The sequence below is a fragment of the Bidens hawaiensis genome, unplaced genomic scaffold (genome assembly GCF_021521415.1).
Source record: "Bidens hawaiensis isolate Kalapana, Puna unplaced genomic scaffold, B.hawaiensis_p1.1 tig00024001_1, whole genome shotgun sequence".
In the NCBI taxonomy this organism is placed as follows: domain Eukaryota; kingdom Viridiplantae; phylum Streptophyta; class Magnoliopsida; order Asterales; family Asteraceae; genus Bidens; species Bidens hawaiensis.
In genome coordinates this window covers 141,478-165,186 of record NW_027493777.1, presented here as the reverse complement: position 1 = coordinate 165,186, position 23,709 = coordinate 141,478, and the positions used below count along the sequence as shown (strand labels likewise).

The 23,709-nt window shown below is 37.3% G+C and overlaps 2 protein-coding genes and 1 pseudogene across 2 annotated transcripts in view; 2 read left to right on the top strand and 1 right to left on the bottom strand.

Annotated features, from left to right (window-relative positions):
- Nucleotides 1-23,709, top strand: part of LOC143568509 (uncharacterized) — a 119,348-nt gene that overhangs the window by 83,602 nt on the left and 12,037 nt on the right. The gene's annotated exons all lie outside the window — the stretch shown is intronic.
- Nucleotides 5,958-6,485, top strand: LOC143568513 (cytochrome P450-like). Its single transcript, XM_077054661.1, has one exon. It carries the CDS (start codon nucleotides 5,958-5,960, stop codon nucleotides 6,483-6,485), a length of 528 nt encoding a protein of 175 aa, XP_076910776.1.
- On the bottom strand, nucleotides 7,406-9,434 carry LOC143568512 (cytochrome P450 CYP94D108-like; annotated as a pseudogene).

Sequence of the window (23,709 nt, the reverse complement as noted above, 5' to 3'; positions counted from 1 at the left end):
AACTCCTCTCCCGCTTTTGGTGCTGTGAGCGTTGGGAGTTCGATCAAGCGTGACCGAATCTCCTGAAAAGCTGCTTCCGCTTCTGGAGTCCAGCGGAAGTGCGTTTTCTTTAAACAGTTTCTCAATGTTGACACGAAAGGAAACGACTTATCCGCGTGGTTTGCCAAAAAGCGATTAAGTGCCACTAGTCGTCCATTCAGTGTCTGGGCCTGTTTGATGGTAGTAGGTGATTCCATTTTGATAATGGCTTCGACCTTTTCAGGGTTCGCTCTGAAGCCATCTTTAGTGACGATGACCCCCAAGAACTTCCCTTCTTCCATTCCAAAGGCACACTTGCTCGGGTTGAGCTTCATGTTTATCTTCCTGAGCGTGTTGAAAGTTTCTTCGATGTCTTTCAACATCGCTTCTGCGTCAGGGCTTTTGATGACCAAGTCATCCATGTAGACTTCCAAGTTCCTCCCAATTTGGGCATGAAACTGGTTGTCCATCAGGCGTTGGTATGTGGACCCGGCATTCTTAAGTTCGAATGGCATCATTTGGTAACAAAATGTGCCATCGGGCGTCCGAAAAGCGGTTTTGTCCTGATCATCAACGGCCATGTGGATTTGATGGTACCCCTTATACGCGTCCAGGAAGCATTTAAGGCGAAACGGTGCCAACGAATCCACCTTAAGATCAATTTCGGGTAACGGATAACAATCTTTGAGGCATGCTTTGTTCAAGTCCTTGAAATCTATGCACATGCGCCATTGTTTATTATTCTTCGGTACCATAACGGGATTTGCAACCCAAGTTTGATATCTACTAACGCGTACGATGCCTGCGTCAAGGAGTTCCTTGACTTGGGTTCTACACGCGTTAGTTTGTTCTGGCCCCATTACTCTGCGCTTTTGTACGATTGGCGTAACAGCCGGATCGCATTTGAGCTTATACTCTGCCTTACTTCGGGGTACACCAGTCATGTCAGCTGGTGTCTACGCGAAGATGTCAGCGTTTTTTTGTAATAAGCGCTTGAGTAAGGTGCGTGTGGGATCAACAACTGTTGGGCCAATGGAAACGGCCTGGTCAGGGTATTTGCCGTTGAAGGCCCATTTTTCTGGTTCGGTGATGGTTGGTTTAGCCATCTTTGGTTTGGGTTTAGATGAGACAGATGCGATGCATACCTGGGGAATGCCGGTGATCATCGCTACACCCTCAGTTGTTGGCCATCCCATAATGCCGTGGACTGAGGATACCACGGCGTTGAATCTTGCCATCCCGTCTCTTCCGAAGAGAATGTCGTATGTGTGGTGTGGCTTCCTCATTACGACAAAATCCACGTCTTCTGTGCGTGAATGATTCCCGTCCGTAAGAGTGACGGGGAAAGATAGGATACCCAGGGGGGTGTTTGTGCTGCCATCGAACCCTTCCATCGAGGCGCAGATCGTTTCCAGGCGTTCCTTGTCTTCGTCATCTAGCTTGTCGAAGAACTGCCTGTACATCACCGTTGACGAGGCGCCGTTGTCAGCAAGAGTGCGAGAAGTGATGTAGTGCCCCAGCTGGCTTTTGATGACGATAGGGCCTTCTTTGCTGGGTCCTCCTGGCACTCGCGGGAAGCGCACCTCGGCTTCCTTCCACGCACATGGTTCTGTCGTTCGCCTTTTTCTTTCTCTGATCTTACCATGAACCATGTTGATGCTGATGTCAACGGGCTTTTGTCCGTTGCCTCGGTACCGGTTATCGTTCCTTCCTCCATTCTTGATTGATGCCACCAGGTGTGCCAGTCTTCCATCCTTGACGAATGCTTCAACAATATCCTTCAAGGATGTACACTCTTCCGTACTATGACCTTTTGTCCCGTGGAAGTCACAGGATTTGCTCTGATCCGCATTAGGTCACTGCCGGATCATTGGAGCTTTTGGCCATGGTAGCTTTTCAGTGGCGAATATCTCCGTGACGCTTTTGGTGAGTGGCGTCCACCGGTGTTTTTGGCTTGAAGGGTGTGTGCTATTTCTTCCGCCAACAAGAGGGTGAGAGCTGGATGAGGTGTCAAAGTTTACCCTTGACTGCCAAATACCTAGCTTCCTCTTTTTGTTCTGCCGGGCGATCCGAACATTGTTTTCTCTAGTCCTTTGCGAGAGGTGTGTACTCTGGGGAAGATCCCTTCCCAGTTGCTTCTCCGTCTCGGCAAAGCGCTTGGCCGCCGTCATGATGGCATCCCATGTGGATGGCATGCCGTCCTTACCCGTCAATGTGCGGATAAGCTCTGGGTATTCGGCGCCCTGGATGAAAGCGGCGCGAACAAGATCTTCACTTATGTTGCCCAGACTTAGCTTTTTGGAGTTGAAGCGAGTGATGAAGTCTAGTAAAGATTCATCCTCCTCTCTGACGCAGTTGAGGATCGTCCACTGCTCTTCAGTATATTTCCTTTGTTGGCTGAAGTGTTGGCTGAACTTGTTTTGAAAGTCCGCCCAATCATATATGTGGTGGACCGGTAAACAATCGAACCATGCCCTGGCCACTCCAACCAGAGTCATCTGGAACATATAACACCACGTGGGTTCAGTCCAGTTACTGACGGTTGCCCCCGCAATGAATCTGTTCAAGTGGTCGTCTGGGTCGGATAGACCATCATAAGTGCCAATGTTGGACATTTGTTTGGCACTTCTCGGGGCGATTGCTTCCGCAATGTCCCTTGCGAACTTTGACTTTCCTGCATTTGTAGCAGTTGGTCTAAAGGTTTTGGAGAAGTCACGCGGGTTTCTCTCCGCGTTCGTTGGTTTAAAGGCTTCCCCAAAATTCCTTTTCGGTTGGAAGTCCGTTTCCTTACGCTTCCCTTTTGCCTTATGGCGAGGGTTTGCGTCGGTATCGGATTCTTCCCGCTCATCGTCTGAGTACTCGCACTCACTGTTCATATTGAGATGTTGGCGAGTACTGCCGAATTCGTCAGCCTGTTGAACTGAACGCAAGCGTTCATCCAACTCAGCTTGGAACTCTCTCTGACGTGCTTCGGCCCACGCCTTAACTTGATCTAGTGTTTGGCGAGGGACCCTCGTTCGTTTTTCCAACTGGGTATCAGTGAACCCTAGTGGAATATTGTTTACTGCACTTGCCCCGGCTTGGGTAACCGGGGTAGTGTTCGTAAAATTTGTATAACCGCCGGTGTTCCCAGTTGCTGGGGTTGTGGTCACCGGGGTTTCTTGGTCACTTACTGGCCTTGGGACCGGAGTAACGTTAACCATTTCTTCAGAAATTTTGAAAAAACTAAGAATTAGTTCTAGCTTTTATGCACGGATGGCGCCAATGAAGAAACACTAAGTGACCCGAGGCAGATTACGGATAATCTGGGGGTTAAGTAATGTTTCTCACGAGTATGAGGTCCAGCAGAGAAGGTTGTTCTTCAGGTGACCTGCAAAACAGACCGTAAGCTCGTCACTGAGAAGGGGGGGGGGGGTTCCTCCTTGTGACCACCCTCCGGCGTGAGAATCAGACTAGATTGCTCTGAATATAAATGTATATTAAGAGATTGCTAGATAAGATAATAAGATATCAGATGATGTCCTTACCATTCCAAGGTGTTGGAGTATTTATAGCCGAAGGTAGGTTTCCTAGAAGGTACAGCCGGCTGAATAGTATTCCTGTTCTACCAACAGTGGACTACGCACAGGCCATGCTGGTTGGTGGATAGACTACGGCCGACAGTAAGTTCGGCTGTACACTGTTCCTTTACTGCCGGATATGCACTGTTCCACCAACTGTAGGCTGCGCACGTCCCATAGTAAGGGTTGGTGAGTAGGCAGCGGCTAATAATGACAAACAGTACTAGAGGGTGCTCCTCCTCGTACTGTTGTCGGTGAGCTGTCACCCTGTGATTGGTTCATGGGCTGTTCTGGTCAGATCGTCTGTTCTGCCCATACCTTAGCAGGTATAGTACAAAAGATCTTCCAGAAGCATACGGACTGGCTCATTTAGGCGGGAGTATTCCCGCCTTGCTCATTCCTTCATGTGACTACTGAAGTAGCTAGTGCCTTGTGCGTGTAGCCTTGCTGTTAGTGCGGGTAGCCTTCCCTGATGGCTTGTATCCGCAACTGCGGGAACAGGCGGGGTACTTCACCATTGGGAGGCTTTCCCTGCGGGTACAGCTGGCGTACTGCGCGTAAGGTTTTCTCTGAGCATGGTGGGTCCTGCGGGAGCAGTTGGTCGTTGCGCAGACGTCCCTGTTCAAGGTGAGTCTTGCGGGTCCAACTGGGCTCTGCTGGGACCTACCTCTTCATTAAGGAATTTGAATAATTTATGCTTCAAAAGCGAATTACCCGTTCTCATACAGAAGCTCTTGAGCCAATGGTGATTAGGGTGCACAGTGAAGAAAAGTAATCAGCTTTGAAATTTGAATTGAAAAACAAGTTTGTAAAGTGGAAGCTTACAAGGGAAGTTGCTTTTGTAAAAGGGGGAGACGTGGCTTAATGTGAAGGTGACACAATATTAAATAGAATATGGTGCTGACACATGGCAGAATAAGTTCATTTATTATATAGTTAGATTAGATTAGATGTTTAGGGAAAATTTATAATTTTTGCCATTGAATTTGATAAAATAGCCTTTACCTTTTCTAATTAACAAAGTGCTTCTGACTAAAAAATTGTTTCTCTAGACATGAATCTCTGGTTCATGTTGAACCTTTTATGCCAACGTAATCCAATATGTGCCAAGCTGTAAGCCGCGTGTGAGTTACTCGAATTGACTTACAAAAATCTCTAATCAGAATGAACTTAAACAAGCTCAAGCTTGAAATAAGTTTGCTTAATATACGAGCTTGAAATAAGTTTGCTTAACATACGAGTCTAAGCCGAGCTTCCCTTAGGCTATGTGTAGGGGAGGAGCTACAAATGGGGGCGAATTGTGACACGTGGCCCAGTCAGCAAAGAGGACGAATTTGTTTTTGGGGTGTAATGGTATAGGGGCTACAAGTTGGGCCCACAATATCTTTTTTTATTACTTTCTTTTTATAATTAAACTAATCAGATAAAAACCAATTTATTTAAATAATTAAATAAAAATGTATTAAAATTAAAAAATAAATACAAAAAATACATAAAACTAAAAAAACACACCAATAATAAAAATAAATTATAATAAAAAAACACACCACAACCAAATACATATAAAAATACAAATAAAGTAAACAATACAAAAAATAATCAAAGTTTAAAACTGTACAGATATAAACGTAAACAAACCAAAGATTTTAAAGTATTTAAAGTTTTATCAAGTTTAGTACACTTTCAAAGTTCAAGGTTTAAAAGTAAACAAAGTTTAAAAGTAGTTTATACATATTTTAAAAAGTCTAGGGTATAAAATGTAAATAATAATAATAATAATAATAATAATAAAAATAATCAAACTCTCCCAACCCAGCCCCGTCCTCTTACCCCAACGAGTTTTTCTGGCGGACACAATCCAATGACGGCCATAATTTCCGGCGACAATAACACCCCCATCCCCTTCACCCAGCATGTTTAAAACCATATTCTATAATATATATATATATATATAATAATATATACATAAATATATGTATATATAACACACACACACCCATACATACCGGCCCCACCACCCCCTTCTTCCAGGCGACGAGAAGACCTCGCCCGCGCCTCTTATCGCCCAAAAATCGCCCGGGGGCGGTGTTCTAGCCCCTTCGCGCCCAAAAATCACCCAAACTCACGCCCACTACATATGACCTTATAGAACTAGAGCTTGCTGGTGAGTGTGGATGATTTTCTATTTAAATATATAACCTCTATTTAATGTAATAATATTATGTTTATATATAAATTATAATGAAAAGAACTAAATAATATATATTTTCTGCACATACAGGTAAAGATTCAACTTCAACTACACTCACATGGTTCTTCTGGTTATTAGACGGACACCCGCATTGCAAACACATGATTCACAAAGAATTCTCTAAACTAATGGCATCATCCCACCATGTTCATCCACTAAATCTCACATTCGATGACTTGAAGAATCTGAATTACCTGCATGCTGCTCTATCAGAGTCCATGCGACTCTTCCCACCTGTGCCCATTAACTCTAGATTGACGGTGGATGACGATATACTACCCGACGGTACATACGTTGGAAAAGGGTGGTTTGCTGATTACTCAGCTTATGCAATGGGAAGAATGGAGAAGCTATGGGGCTCCGATTGTAGAGAATTCAAACCAGAAAGATGGTTGGATGGCGATGGGGTGTACCAGCCGTTGGATCAGTACACGTATCCGGTTTTTCATGGTGGGTTTAGGATGTGTTTGGTGAAAGAAATGGCTTACTTACAGATGAAGTTGGTGGTTGTGGCTGTCATGCATGAGTTTGAGATTGAGGTGATTGGCGGCGGTGGGACGCCAGAGAAAATGGTGGATCCACCTTATGGTTTCTCTCTTCTTTTAAGTATGAAAAATGGGTTGAATGTACGAGTGAAGAAAAGACAAACAAAGTGAACCGGTAGTCCCACAAGATCTAAGCATGGAGGTTTGATTTGATTTCATCACATTTTGCCGCCGCCAGAGAAAATGGTGGATCCACCTTATGGTTTCTCTCTTCTTTTAAGTATGAAAAATGGGTTGAATGTACGAGTGAAGAAAAGACAAACAAAGTGAACCGGTAGTCCCACAAGATCTAAGCATGGAGGTTTGATTTGATTTCATCACATTTCAAAATTGTAATTAAAATCCTGTAGTCTGGGGTGTGTATATTACATGTCGTTAGTGGTTGTTAATATGAATAAACTGCGGTGAGCGACAGTTAGTGACAACGGCTGACGATGGCGGTAGAAAAGGAAATCCCAATCACTGGAAATTAACTCTAAATGGGAAACTGACCGGCAATTGTGTCTTTTTTCAATGATGATAATGATGGAGACGATTGTTTGCACCGAAGAATAGCCCTTGTCTTTGATACCAAGGTAAACCTTGAAGTGTGTGAATGAAAGTGTAAATGATGTTTTGTATATTGATAATTGTAGTTAACGTTTGTACCATAGACATGCTTAACCCATATTTACATAATACAACCTTTAAAAGTTGTCTAATTACATTGTCTCGTTAATTAACATACTTCACCAAGTTGGCTTGGTTTAAAACCAAGCCGAGTTAAGCTAAATATTTAACTAGAATTGTAAATTCAAACCGAGTCAACTTGACACGGTTTGTAAACATGATAAGTTCTAGTTAAACCCGACTCATAAACAACTCTAATGCAGTCCAATTGTAACGGTCAGGTTTATGCACACAATCCATAGACAGTTGATAACCTTATCACATTGTGTTTCAATATTGCCACCATATTATGTTTGGTACTAAATAAACTCATCTAATTCATTTATTGATATAATTATTCAAAAGTTTGAGTTAGATCAATATCACTTTTTATTTTGTTTGTGTTTATACAAGGATAAACCCACCAAAAACACTCCACACAAAGAAAGCATCAGACCTTTTGTATCCTTACTTTGTTGTCTCTTCTTTAGTCGTACATGCAACCCATTTTCCATACTCAAAAAAACAGACCTACTATATGGTGGATCCACCATTTTATCCGGCGTCCCACCGCCGCCAACCACCTCAATCTCAAACTTGTGCAAAACCGCCACGACCACCGCCATCATCTGTAAGTAAGCCACCTCTTTCCCTAAACACAATCTACTTCCACTACTAAAAACCGGGCACTTAGGCTGAACAGGTAACGGTGGCTCATCCACTCCATTATCATCCAACCATCTTTCGGGTTTATATTCACTACAATCGGAACCCCAAATTTTCTCCATTCGTCCCATCGCATAAGTTGAGTAACCAACAGACCACCCTCGTTTAGTGAACGTACCATCGGGTAGCATATCATCATTAACTGCTAATCTAGAGTTTATTGGCACGGGCGGAAAGAGTCGCATGGATTCCGATAGAGCAGCACGCAGGTAATACAATCCTTTTAACTTGTCGGAGGTGAGATTTAGTGGATTAGTGAGGCCGTATGATTTCGTTAATGTGGAGAGTTCTTTGTGGATCATGTGTTTGCAATGTGGGTGTCCGTCTAACAACCAGAAGAACCATGTAAGTGCAGTTGAAGTTGTATACCTGTAAGTGCAGAAATATCATCATAGTGTATTATTATTTTTATTATTGTTATTGTTATTGTTATTAAAACAACTAAGAAAAAAAGAAAATCAAGTTTATTTTGTTAATTTGATTAAGGCTCGACGGAAATCTGGTTCTTCAAAATAACTTATAAAACCCGAATCTCTGATAACAATAGATATTTTTGTGATTTTTCCTTGCATTAAAGTGTAATATAATTAAGAGGCTCGTCTAGTTTCACAAGCTAGTTTAATAAAACGCTATAAACGAAGTTCAGGCTCGGGCTCGTTTACCTGCGTATAAATAGTTGACGACCATATCTCGCAAGAACTCCCTCCTTCCTTCATCGTCAAACCCCATATCCTTACTCATAACCATCAATTCCGACAGTAAATCCTCACTATCTTTGTACCTATTTTGTGTTTCTTTCCGTTTAATTACATCCATAACAAACTTATTCACAATTTCCATTGATTCTTTGTATGTCCTCTCACTCCCAACATTAAGAAACCTCTTAACTTTCCACACCGCCGGCACCGGCGCCATCAACCTGCCGGATGCATGTTCCATGGCCTCATAAAACGCATGAACAAACAACAAGTATCTTGTTGTCTCCCTTGAATCTGACGTCAGCACGCTATCTCCAAACACCACTTTACATATGTTATCAAAGCAGAATCTCCTAAGGACTTGCTGTAAATCGATGGATTCATGATTAATATTATCTACGGATGTTGAAAGCCTGGGGATTAAGGAGTGAGCGAGTTGTTGTCGGATGGTGTTGGAGGCGAAGGCTATTAGGGCTCTTGAGGTTAATAGCTGACTCGTGATCGTCTTTTCGGAGTGCCATAACCTGCCACCGGAGTTTAGGATGCCGTGGCCGAGGAATTCTTGCATGGCGGAGGTGTAATGGGTGGTTTGATGTAATTATGGAGGTTGGAGCGTAGGATGTGTGAGAGGTTGGTGGGATCGGCCGTGACGATGCGGTAGGGGCGGCCGAGGAAGCCTTGGACTTTGAGGGTGAGGGTTGGGGTGGTGGAGAGTGTGTTGGTGAGCCAGTCGTGGAAGCGGTGGCGCTTGTGGAGGATTGCGTTTATGTTTCTGATGAATGGGTAGGATTGGAGGGTTGGGGTTCTACGGGCTGAGCGACGGCAGTAGAGGAAGGTGGATAGGGTGAGTGTTGATATGGAGAGGATGAGAAGAAGGAGAGAATGATAGTTTATGCTATACGTCATTTTTATCTCCAGTTGGAGAATAGGTAAGTGATGGTGATGATTATTAATATGGAAGAAAAGTTATAACAAATTCTCCTGTTATATGTATATATATATATACAGGAAAGAGTTCAAATAAGAATAAGGAGTTTCCTAGGAATGATAAGAACCAACAAATTTTTGACATTAAGCACTACAAATGATGGTGAATGAACAATTCCAGGAAACTATGTCGGTTATACTTATTAAAGAGTAATTCTAGGAAACTATGTCGGTTATTGGTAATTTTAAATCTCAACAATTGATTAACATGATCTAATGACTATGATTTATTCCTAGTCTTCCTAGGAAACTATTTGTTTTTAAGATAACCCTCCCATACATATATATATATATATATATATATATATATATATATATATATATATATATGACACTAATGTGATTTAATGGTGTTGTTTAGGATTTATGATTTGTTAGCATACGAGTGCATACGCCATGTATATAAAGTATCCATTCGTATACATACATATGTCATGTGTTCGTATAACATACATTTGATGGATCGAGGTGATGGCTAGGAATGTGCATGACCCATTCGTGCCGTACTTGCTTGTTTAAAGTTTGTCTCTCTTACAATTATAAACACCCTCTCATTGAATCATTCTCGGGTACATCGTAGGACAAATGCTTTCTTCTACCTTTCTCCTTGACATCAACCATGGATGGTTAGAAACGCTCAACTTTGAAAGCTGTACTAGTTTCAAGTTTAAGGAAAAATGGAATAATTTAGGAAACATGTATTATATTTGACCTTTACATCTTGTATTAAAATATTTTAAGTTTTAAAATATCTATAGTTATTTGTTACATACATCAAATTTACCGGCTACATACTTTTAGGCATCACTCGAAACTCGTCATGTGCTTCTTTCCGTTAACCTCGATTATGAACACATGTGCACCCATAATATTGCATAAAACCTATTTTAGTTACATTAAAAGCGAATAACTTCAAAGTCAAATTAAAATCACTACACACATATATTAGTAGTGCACTCCACATGGCATATCCTTTGTAGGAAGTACGGGACCTTTTGTTAGTACGTAGGGGTTGTAAACAACTTGATAAAGCTTGAACTGAGTAAGGGTTAATTAGATTACCTTGATCAGTTTGAACTGTAATTAAAAAAAAAACATGTTTAATAGATTAGCATGAGCATAAGATTTACTATTCGAGTTCAAGCCAAACTTGCGGGTGTACATAATGAGTCTATTATATATATATATACAAAAGAGAAGTTTGGTGCCGCTAACCAACTGGCGGCACCAAACTTATCCATACCATTCTGATTTTCTTTTTTAGTATTGGTAGCATAAAGAACTTTATTAACGAGAATCGATCTAACGTCAATTTTTGTTTACGTTACGGAACATAATGAATTCATGTAAACTCACTGCATCAACGTACGAGACGGGCAATGCTAGGGTTTTGATGCCATTTGGTTTTTTTGTTTTAGTTCTGGTACCGTAACAAGCACAATGAAACCGACCGGTACCAATTTTCTTTTTTATAGTTTGTTTTAGTTTCGGCACCGTAGTGAACGAGAAAGAAACCAACCAAATTCGCGTAAAGTCACTGCCTTTTGTTTTAATTCCAGTACCACCGTAACGAAAACCGACCAACTGCTATTTTTGTTTTCGTTCTGGTACCGTAAGAAATCAACTAAATTCATGTAGACTTATCATCTCAACGATTGAGACCGACAACGCTTTAGTTTTACCACCACCTAACTTTTACCAACCTGCCATGCGCAACGCCCCGAGTAAATTCCTAGTTAGTAATATAACTTTTATATCTAAAATACATTTACATAATTAGTATCATAAAAAATTATGATATACATATTAAATTTATATATTATTTTAAAAATGAATAATATAGTTATAAGACGGCGTATGATTAATATCATGAGTATCAACAACTGATTATAGACAAATAAATGTTGGTGTTTGACCATGCCTCACGAGCACGGGCTATGGCTACCAAGACAACATATAATCATACTTTAATGTGATTTTGTAAGTTCTTGATCCCGGTGCCCTACTTTGACGTTGGATTTACTCATAAACACAGTTCTAAATATCAGAGTTAATTAAAACTTTTTGCGGAATATAAAAATTCAAAATATTACATAATCATTCATATCCTTTCATAATAAACAAACTTTTGTCTTTAGACATAATATAAAAAGTCATATTAATACATCACAACATTCTTCTAAAGATGTCATCCCTTCAATCCAATGTCATGTGTCTTCAATAATGCCAGCTGACTGAGCTTATTCACTTGCGTGCATACTAAAAGTCAGCTACGTTGACTGAGTTCTAGCTAATTAGGCAACATACAAGACGTTCATATACTACATACTTAACCTTCTTTACTTTCGTTCGTACTTACATAAGTATATATTTTCATTCTTACTTTTATACTTTCATATTTTATCTTACTTTACATACATTCTTATACATTTTAAAGAGGATTACGCCCTACTTCCTCGAGTATTATTAAAGACTGGTTCCCTTTCTGCATCGGATATTATTAGGATCTGGTACCCTTCTTTCTCGAGTATTATTAGGGCCTGGTTCTCTTCTGCATCAGATATTATTAGGGTCTGGTTCCCTTCTTCATCGAGTATTATTATGGCTCGGTTCCCTTCTTCCATACAACCATACCATACCTTTCTTTATATTTATATTTATAAACTTTCATACATACTCTCAATCTTTCCTATAACATACATATATCATTCATACATCATATATAAAACAATCACATGTCATACACCTACCACTTAAGGTAAATGTATTAACTAATCACATCGAGTATGCACACAACCCCGAAAACATAATTAGGAAAAGAGGCTAGAAACTCACATGTATCTTGTTCCTTGTTGAGTTTACAATAATACCTTATCTTAGCTGTGCACGGCTAACTATGTAACAATTATAGTATATCAATAACTACTTCTAACTATATCATACTTCTAGGTTGTTGTAACCCCTAGCTACAGGGGTCAGGGTGCAGCGCCCCTGGCAGTGGGTTATAGGGGCAACAACCCCTAGCAGGTCCAAGGGGCAGAGCCCCCGGCTAGGGTCGAGCTGCCAGGTCAGCTTGGAAAATTTTATTTTCATTAACATTCCTTAACAAAAATTTCATGAAATTCTTAAATGATTATTTTATTCGCTATCTCATTCGCTATGACGAATGGTTCCTGGTTAAGCGTCATTCGCTATCTCATTCGTTATGACGAATGGTTTCTGGTTAAGCATCATTCGCTATCTCCTTCGCTGGTTCCATTCGTTATCTCATCAGGACGAATGAATGAATAACGAATGAGTAGACCATTCGTGACTTCTATGAAACGAATGGGAGGTTCATTCGTTACAAGAACACACGAGTGTATCTTATAACGAATGGTTTGTGACATTTGTCTGTTTTCGTATTTGTATTTGTATTTTTTAAACCGACCCGCTTTGTCGTTTCAATTAATTGGTTTTTGTAACTTATCAATTTATATCAATTTCAATGATTTAGAGTTCGTATCCGTTCATTATCTATTCATATCGTTCAGTTAACGAATCTCAAAGGCTTAAGAGTATAAAATAATCAAAGTTTAAAACTATACGGGTATAAAACGAAAACAATTTAAAGATATTAAAGTATACCAAGTTTTAATCTAGTTATATATATTTACAAAGTTCATGGTTCAAAGGGTAAATAAAGTTTAAAAACAAAATATAAAGGTTTTGATAGTTCAGGGGCCAGAAGTGTAAATTATTTATATAATATAATAAAAAATAACCCAACTCTTCCCTCCCATCCCCTACCCACGTTTTTCCGGTACACTAGCCGGATTCTGGCGAGTTTTTCCGGCGAGAATGGCAAACAACGTTTTTAACCCCCGTTTGATCCGTTAATCTAACCTAAACTACTTCTCCACTAACATTATTATATGATTTATTTCATCATTAACAACCCCATTAACCTGTAATTAATCTCAACCGATCGGATTATAATAAAAATCTCATCAACTCGAATTTCACACCAAACGATCCAATTGAAAGTATACATAGGATGCTAATCCTCTTCTAAACCTACTAAAAACATAACATTTCACAAACAAACTGTTTTAATCTTGAATTTGTTCTTACTATTTTGGTTCCGGCCAAATCGTCGTTCATCATCTTTCCGGCATCATTCAAGGTAATTAGTATATGGTCATGATTCGTTTCAACTCGACTAATAAAACCCTTAACATTAATTTAACAATCAGGAAACAGATTAAGAGAACAAAATCTAGGGTTTGTTAGGAAGAAGATAAAGTTTAAAGGTTGTTTAAATTTATTTGTTTCCACCTTTTAGTCATAAATGAAGTCTTGTCCAGTGGTTGTGTATGCTTGTTATGGTCTTGAAGACCCGGGTTCGAACCCAGGTCACTGTAACATTTTTTCTACATTTTTTAAAACATATTTATAAATCATAATAAACATATATACTTTTATAAATCATCATAAATCAAATAAAATCTGTTTCAAGTAAAAATAACAATTGTTTTAGATTGTTTTTAACCCTTTCAACCAAAAACTAAACTTTTACAAACCCGAACCGCTCATTAAAACTCGTAAAAATAATTATATAAATAAATATATATAATAACGTGTAACTTAATAAATTCTAAACCGACAAACGGTTGTACTAAAATATAACATACCAGTAACGACAAATCCCATAAACATTATTTAATATTAATCTTGTAAGTAATACTATAATAATAAATCGTTGAAATCCGTTAGTCTTAAATACTAAAATACGTTAAAAATGTGTAAAAGTATATATACAAACAATAATATATGAACTTTAAAACTGATATGCTATTTCCATTAATTAGTTAGTAATTCTCGTGTTCTAATTATTTTAGCTCGTGAGATTCGAACTTTTGGTTTCATATAACGCGATTCTCGTTTCATTTCCAAGTTGTCATTCCAATTTAAAAGGTGAGTTTCTCATACCCCTTTTTTTTACCTTTTTATTACTTTTGGGGGTAACATATGTATTCTACAAAACCCAACTATTTATGATTTTTCTTACAAACTACAATTCATTACATAGGTTTGTGTGTTACTTGTTATTTGCTCAAAATTACTGCTCATGGATTACTTCAATATAGTATGATCATGCGCCCCCTTTGCGCTCAAGACCTTGTTGTTATGAGTGGAAAAGAGCATCATTATCCGAGTACGTTGGTGCAAAATCCCAATTGGAAAGGACCTTATTTGTTTTTCACGAGTTTTCATGGAATTATATGATTTGTTTGTATTATATAATAACTGTGTGAACTCACCAACTATTAAGTTAGTTGACATTATTTTATACATATGTTACAAGTATGCTTATTAGAGGATGAAACAAAAGAAGACACTAAACATATATACTTTTATAAATCATCATAAATCAAATAAAATCTGTTTCAAGTAAAAATAACAATTGTTTTAGATTGTTTTTAACCCTTTCAACCAAAAACTAAACTTTTACAAACCCGAACCGCTCATTAAAACTCGTAAAAATAATTATATAAATAAATATATATAATAACGTGTAACTTAATAAATTCTAAACCGACAAACGGTTGTACTAAAATATAACATACCAGTAACGACAAATCCCATAAACATTATTTAATATTAATCTTGTAAGTAATACTATAATAATAAATCGTTGAAATCCGTTAGTCTTAAATACTAAAATACGTTAAAAATGTGTAAAAGTATATATACAAACAATAATATATGAACTTTAAAACTGATATGCTATTTCCATTAATTAGTTAGTAATTCTCGTGTTCTAATTATTTTAGCTCGTGAGATTCGAACTTTTGGTTTCATATAACGCGATTCTCGTTTCATTTCCAAGTTGTCATTCCAATTTAAAAGGTGAGTTTCTCATACCCCTTTTTTTTACCTTTTTATTACTTTTGGGGGTAACATATGTATTCTACAAAACCCAACTATTTATGATTTTTCTTACAAACTACAATTCATTACATAGGTTTGTGTGTTACTTGTTATTTGCTCAAAATTACTGCTCATGGATTACTTCAATATAGTATGATCATGCGCCCCCTTTGCGCTCAAGACCTTGTTGTTATGAGTGGAAAAGAGCATCATTATCCGAGTACGTTGGTGCAAAATCCCAATTGGAAAGGACCTTATTTGTTTTTCACGAGTTTTCATGGAATTATATGATTTGTTTGTATTATATAATAACTGTGTGAACTCACCAACTATTAAGTTAGTTGACATTATTTTATACATATGTTACAAGTATGCTTATTAGAGGATGAAACAAAAGAAGACACTAAACATATATACTTTTATAAATCATCATAAATCAAATAAAATCTGTTTCAAGTAAAAATAACAATTGTTTTAGATTGTTTTTAACCCTTTCAACCAAAAACTAAACTTTTACAAACCCGAACCGCTCATTAAAACTCGTAAAAATAATTATATAAATAAATATATATAATAACGTGTAACTTAATAAATTCTAAACCGACAAACGGTTGTACTAAAATATAACATACCAGTAACGACAAATCCCATAAACATTATTTAATATTAATCTTGTAAGTAATACTATAATAATAAATCGTTGAAATCCGTTAGTCTTAAATACTAAAATACGTTAAAAATGTGTAAAAGTATATATACAAACAATAATATATGAACTTTAAAACTGATATGCTATTTCCATTAATTAGTTAGTAATTCTCGTGTTCTAATTATTTTAGCTCGTGAGATTCGAACTTTTGGTTTCATATAACGCGATTCTCGTTTCATTTCCAAGTTGTCATTCCAATTTAAAAGGTGAGTTTCTCATACCCCTTTTTTTTACCTTTTTATTACTTTTGGGGGTAACATATGTATTCTACAAAACCCAACTATTTATGATTTTTCTTACAAACTACAATTCATTACATAGGTTTGTGTGTTACTTGTTATTTGCTCAAAATTACTGCTCATGGATTACTTCAATATAGTATGATCATGCGCCCCCTTTGCGCTCAAGACCTTGTTGTTATGAGTGGAAAAGAGCATCATTATCCGAGTACGTTGGTGCAAAATCCCAATTGGAAAGGACCTTATTTGTTTTTCACGAGTTTTCATGGAATTATATGATTTGTATGTATTATATAATAACTGTGTGAACTCACCAACTATTAAGTTAGTTGACATTATTTTATACATATGTTACAAGTATGCTTATTAGAGGATGAAACAAAAGAAGACACTAGACATATGGTTTTTAATAAAGTGTTTTACATGTTTCATTTCCTTGTAATTTGTTATTTGCAAAAGAACTTGTTATTTGAATCATCAATGAAATAATGATAATATTGTCACTTAATAGTGGCACATGTGTTTTGAACAATATGTACGTCGCACCCCGACGTATTCCGCTTTAGCCGGGGTGTTACAGATTGGTATCAGAGCCGTGAATATTAGATAGGACATTAGACGTAGTGTTCTAGTTAGTTATAGTTTAATTGCTTAATTGTTTAGATTGCATGATTATAAATTATGTGGGTCTTATGTGATTGTTCAAAGCACTTACTTGTTATTGTTATACTGATGATTTAATTACTTCAATTACACAAGCACGCACAAGTCCAAGGCTTATGCCTAAAAGCAAAGATTTTTTAAACATTTTCAATAATCGATTTTTATTGTGGTATTCCAATATTTCTTCTTCTTAAAGATGGTTCTTTATGGCGGGTATGTAGTAAACTGTAAGGGGGGGGGGGGGCGTGCTTGTTTTTCGAAACTCTTGACACCAAGGTTACTGAAACCTAAGGATAAGCAATTCTCATAAATCCCAATCAGACGCGAGACCCGGTTTCTTACCTGGAGAGTTAGGAAAGGGCATGAACTCTATTAAGGTAAAGCTTACCACTTTCAACGCCATATGAATCACAACTTTAAGTTTTCAAACGTTACTATGTTCTCTTTGTGAAAAGAATATGGTTGCACTCCTAAGGATGTCACACAAGTCATGGTGGTTCATGCGACGTGTGACTCCGACCCTCAATTTTTTACAATGTGTTTTAAGTGGAAGGAAGTCGTGGTGATACACGAATACCCAACTTTTGGTTCAATTTGATTTTGAGTTTCTTTGATGTTTGGAAAATAAGAGTCCATGGTGGTTTATGAAAACTCTAAAGTTCCACACGAGATTTATTACCATTTTTATGATTTTTATTTATGTATTTATTTATTTATTTCTTTTAAAATGAACTTTAACAAGGATATTTTTTATACCACACCCTATTTCGAGTCTCACGAATTTCGTTACCATTGTTCGCAGAATGTCTCTTCGTTTCAACAAGCGTCGTTCTTCTGAAACCTGTAGCCGCAAGTTAACTGCTAAAATTACCAAACAACTAGCCGCAGTCATTCCCGATATGATGACCCAAATTCACCAGAACCTTTCTTCTAGTATCACATCTGCTTCAAGCGAGCCAAAAGCATATCACTGTTCATTTAAGACTTTCACAAGTACCAAACCCTCAGATTTCGACGGGACTAAAGTTGCCACTGCTCTATTTCAGTGGTACGAACAGACTGGAGAGAAAATTCCTCCACATTGAGTGTCCCGATGAAAATCGAACCCGTTTTGCTACAAGTTTCCTTGAAAAAGGGGCGCTTACCTGGTGGGTGAAAGAAAAGTCAATTCGTGGTGTCGAAGCTGTCATGGCTATGACGTGAGATGAATTGAAAGAACTGATGACCAAGCAATTCTGCCCTCCAAATGAGCTCATGAATTTGGAAGCTAAGTTTTGGAACCTCAAACAAGAGAGTGGTGAGCACACAACTTACACTTCTCGTTTCAATGAACTCAGTGTGCTAGTACCTCACCTTGTTACCCCAACTTCGCATGCCATCGATAAGTACATTCGGGACTACCGAGACAAATTCAAGATAGTGTCTTGAGTAGTGCTCTCAAGGAACTTGGTGACGCGATTAACCTTGCTGCAACTTTAACTGATAATCATGTTAAAGCCGGGACTTTGACATTGAAGGGAGCGAAGAAACCTGCTGATAAACCCTCTACCAAGCCCAAAGAATCGAAACCCGAGTCATCCAAGCATGCCTTCTCCTCACACCACCATAACAAGAAGTGCAAGAACTATGCGCTAACCCAACAAACTGCACCCACGTGGTTCTGCTGTAGTTATCTACAATCGTCAAGAAATAACATGCCCCTGAGAAGGATGGGGTACGGTACTTTCCCCAAATATGACAATGCACCAATTCGAAACAAGCATTTTTTTATGAAACTACTAGAAAAGGGAAGTCTAGTATGTTTTGTCTTTGTGCAAGAATCACATAACATGTTTAAACTAATAGTTTTAAGGAAATCAATAGTTTATCTTCAAAGGCATGTCCCAACCTTTTATGCCATATATTTCCTTTGCTTATCATAGCTTTTCTATCACCATCAACCAACCCCATTCGGTATAGACCATTCTTGAATTTAACCACATCAATCAAGCTCTTCGTATGAAGCTTTTGCATAACACAAAAATCAAGAAAAAACGTGACAGAACATTGGAGATTATTAGCCAATTGGCTCATAGATAGGAGATTGCAGTTAAACTCGGGAATGTAAAGAACCCCCTTTAAATTTGTCCCCCCTTCTAGAAAAATTCACCTCTTCCCTTTACCGAAATGGCACTTCCATCAAGAAATATGACTGGTTTCTCATCGGAACAATTAATTTGGTTTGTAAGGATTGTTTCGTCACAAGTTATATATTCTGTGGCACCTGAGTCCACAACCCATTCATTATCATAACCCTTTTTACCTGCAATGTTTGCTATTCGAACAGTCTCGTCTTTGGGGTCATACTCAGCAAAATGTTCTAAGAATAGTTGGTATTGTTCTTTCGTCAAACCTGGTACATGACTCGTTTAAGTTCCATCATGGACTGCCCTTGGCTTCCCTTCGTCTCGCTTTCCTTCTTCATTGAAATCTGGCGAGTTTTCGTTCTTCGTGTTTCCGTCTGGTTTGTCACCTGCCATGGTGATGGTGGTCGATCGATTAGGTTTGTGTTTTATGTTTAAACCGCTCTGATGCCATCAAAAACATTAATGTTTAAAGGAATTCATATTTCTCAGTTGATAATGTCAATGTACATCACAATATAAAACATAGAGAATAATTAAAATACAAGGAAAGAAATAAAATATGGATTAAAAATCAGGAACATGATTGGCAAGATTTGACCAATATTATATCCCAAATAGATATAATAATTTAAATTCCAATAAATGTATCAAATGATGAATTCATTAATATATGAATTATGCTTATATTAATAATAATAAAAAGTTTTGGTTGGTTGATTAAAAAAAATATTTTATGAATTTACTATATATAATGGAGGAGTTAATGACCTCTTAAATGTTAAGAGGTACAACTTGTATTACATAAACTACAACACTTGATGCATGTCTAAAGGTAGTTAAGGGGGTAGAGTGGTATTTTGACAAAATCATATGCACCTATCAAAACAAACTTATAGTAGTAGTCCTTTAACTTTAGTCAATTATTTGTAAATATAAGTAATAGTTACAACTTAGCCCCTCATCTTTACCTTTATATTTGACAAGTTTATTTGTTTTTTTGTTTACTTCAATATCTTTATATATACTATGATTTCAAAACAACCGAACTTACCGTTGCGACGTGCTTACTTTTATCAACATTTTGACGTAAAAATTGTTCGATATCGAGTTATTGATTATAATGTACAAGTCATTAATGCACCATTTTACAAGTCACTTGATAATAATGAGCAATTTTGTAGTTTGAATCTGATAAATGATCAATCGAAAAAACTGTTCCCTCCGACTTTGCTGAATTTACCACCTTTATAGGGCTCAATTGGTGTGGAATTTCAGACACATGTCATTGAAATCTTCGCCAATGAGATCAAAGCACCGGTATGGAACATCACCGGTTAAGAGAGGTTTCATGTCGTCACCCTCACTTACTCCCGTCGGTGCACCTTATTTGTTGCACAAAGCTCTAACATTTCTTCTTCCTTCTCGGATTTAATTTATATGGTATTTTACAATATTTATTTTATGTTTTCATGTTTCATCTCTATTATTCTATTTAGTGTTTGATTGTTTAAAATGTATTTAATGTTATCATAGATTCAAACAAATGTTATTGGTTTTGCCAACTATGGTATTTTATGCATAAAGTCTACCATTTAGTTATGTTAGTGATGTAGATCATAATTTATTTATATACTTTTCATTAAATGTACCTTTTGTACTGAAACTAACCAAAAAAAAAAAAAACAGAAACGAAACAAAAAAAACCCTGAAAAATCGAATCCAAACTGAAGAAGTGAAGCCAAAAACTAAATAAAATGAAATTGAACTAAACGAAACCAAAAATAGAAACTTAAAAAAAATCTAAAAATAACAAATTGAACCGAAACGAAACCAAAAGCTCCGAAATCAAACTGAAACCAAAACGAAATGAAAAACCAAAACTCAAAGTGAAACGAAACCACATAAATTGAAGTTGAATTCTTAACGTATCTAAAAAACTAAAGCGAGAGCCAATAAACTGAATAAACTGAAACCGAATTGAAACGACCTGAATCCAGAAACCGAATAAAATGAAATCGAGCTGAAATGGAACTACAAAACTGAACAAAGAACAAAAACTGGAATGAAACCAAAAAAACAAAATCTGTGCACTAGTCGGTTTGGGTAGGTTTTGGGCACTCACGAACTAAACGGGTCATGATCACTTAAACGAGTCGAGCTCGGTTCACCACCATTGTTTTCATTTGCCTGAGTGGTCCATTAGACTTTGGTTTTATATGTTTTAAGTATTTGTATATTTTTGCATTTTAGTAAAGTTTTCTTTGTTACTAAAGATTAACTCAAAGGGGGCGACCTACCTACATGATACTAATATTATCCACAAGGAATTGAAATCATTTCTGATGGATGGGAATGAAGTAAGAGTTTCCTTGATATCAATGCTCTTTTTATTTAAGAAAGTTATTGTGGATTCTTAGGCCATGTGTAGTGGAGGGGCTACAATTGGGGGCGAATTGTGGCACGTGGCGCCCAGTCAGCATGGAGTGGAAATTTGTTTTTGGGGTGTAATGGTGTAGGGGCTACAAGTTGGGCCCACAGTGTCTTTTTTTATTATTTTCTTTTTATAATTAAACTAATTAAATAAAAACCAATTTATTAAAATAATTAAATAAAAATGCATTAAAATTAAAAAGAAATACAAAAAAATACATAACTAACAAAAATACATAACTAAAAATATAAAAAAAACATATAGCTCGGTTGGCGTATATGTATAGGTTCGGGTCGGGAAATTGAAACGGATAGCTCGGTTGGTTTAGGTTCATCGGGTCCATTGTAAGTTCACGTTCGGTTGGTTTTGCGAACCATGGTGTTGACCGAAAGGAGAGAATGGATGGTTCGGTTGGTTCGGGTTGTTTCTAGGATTCATTTTGCATATACATATATATACACACACACAACATATATACATATATATATATATCACACACACAACATATATACATATACATATACACACACACACACAACACATATACATATACATATACATATACATATATATACAATAGTAATATAATAATAATATATAATATAATAATAATAATAAACATCTTCTTCTTCTTCCAGGCGACAAGTTCATCCCGCCCCGCCCCTTCTCGCCCACTTATTGCCGGGGGGGGGGGGGGGGGTGTTCGCGCCCCTTCGCACCCAAAATTCGCCTAAATCGGCGCCCACTACACAGCCTTATTGTGTTCTTTTTTATGTGTATTGGTATACTAATCCTTCTATGATCTCTTTATATGCCAATTTGTTTTTAATTAAGTTAATTTGATGTCACAGGTTGTAAAAGTTATTGATTTTGGAGTCGCTACGGTGCAAACTGAATCTAGAGTACTGACTGCAGAAACACTGCATACAAGTGGATGGCGCTCGAGGTAATGACTATACTTTTATTATAGGTGGTAGTCATGATTCTTGACTTATTGTTAAAATATTGGATTAGTTAGGGAAAAACTAATTTGTACATGGTCAGAAACCTAAGGTGTTTTTACAAATGTTTTAAATGGACAGAATGTGTGAATGTAAGTTGTAGGGGAGATATAAACTAAGGCTCAAATAAAGATGCATTTCAAGACAACATAGGTAAATATGTGGTGTAAGATCATTCCAGTAGAAGGCAATTGAGAGTGTATTGATGGTTCTGAGCAAATATTGTTGAATCAGTGGCTAAATACATTAATAGACTGAGATGGTTCCGACAGCACCAATACGGAACGAACACACACAACGCGTGGGTAATACCCACTAATAGAATACCATATCACAAGAGGATTGATAAACTACAAAAAAAAATCGTGTTGCAAATTTTCAACGCCGCAACATTGTGCGAGTTTCTGTCACACCCCGACTAGGTAGTTGCGGAAGCGTAATACGGGAATGTAACAGATAACACTGGTATCAACCACATTGTTCATAAAGAAATTCAACAAACTAATTTACATCATATTACACTGGTAGGTATTAAGTTTATAAACTAGATGAAAATCACATAACCAGTTCTCGGTTTCTTATTCATTAGTACGTATTTGTATCTATTCACAGCTATTCACTTTTGCTTCTAACACCAAGCACGTAAGCAATTCATTCAAATTTTGGCTTACCTGAAAAGCATGTTAAAACGGGTCAACTATGTCTAGTTGGTGAGTTTCAAGTTTCACGAGTACGAACAAAGTCAGTATACGAGTTCGTAAAGTTTATAGTACGTATGTATATATGTATGTGTATGATGTATTATACTAAGCCACAAGTGAAACCGAAACGAGCTAAAACACATGGCCACCCCTGCACATGCACTCTCGTTGGCATTTAACAACCACTTTGCCCCATGTATGTACTATGTCTAACACCACATAACAGTATGTAATAAGTTTAAATGACAATGTGCAACTGGGTTAACATGTTCCGGCATACCCCTCCGGCCCTGTCAGTTGGGTTTGTCAAACTGATAATACTATCCACACGTCACCGGCACGAAGTTAATCACTTGTGTTTGTGGGGACTTTCAAGTGTTAGTACTTAGATAATTCACATCATCACAAGTTTTCAAGTATAAACGTATATGTAAACATGCTTTCCACCCCAAAAGTTAGTAAAACATTTTAAAAAGTGGGGTCATGAAACTCA

What these genes read in the sequence shown, in the direction of transcription:
- LOC143568513 (XM_077054661.1), top strand. Translation starts at nt 5,958, where the DNA reads ATGGCATCATCCCACCATGTTCATCCACTAAATCTCACATTCGATGAC.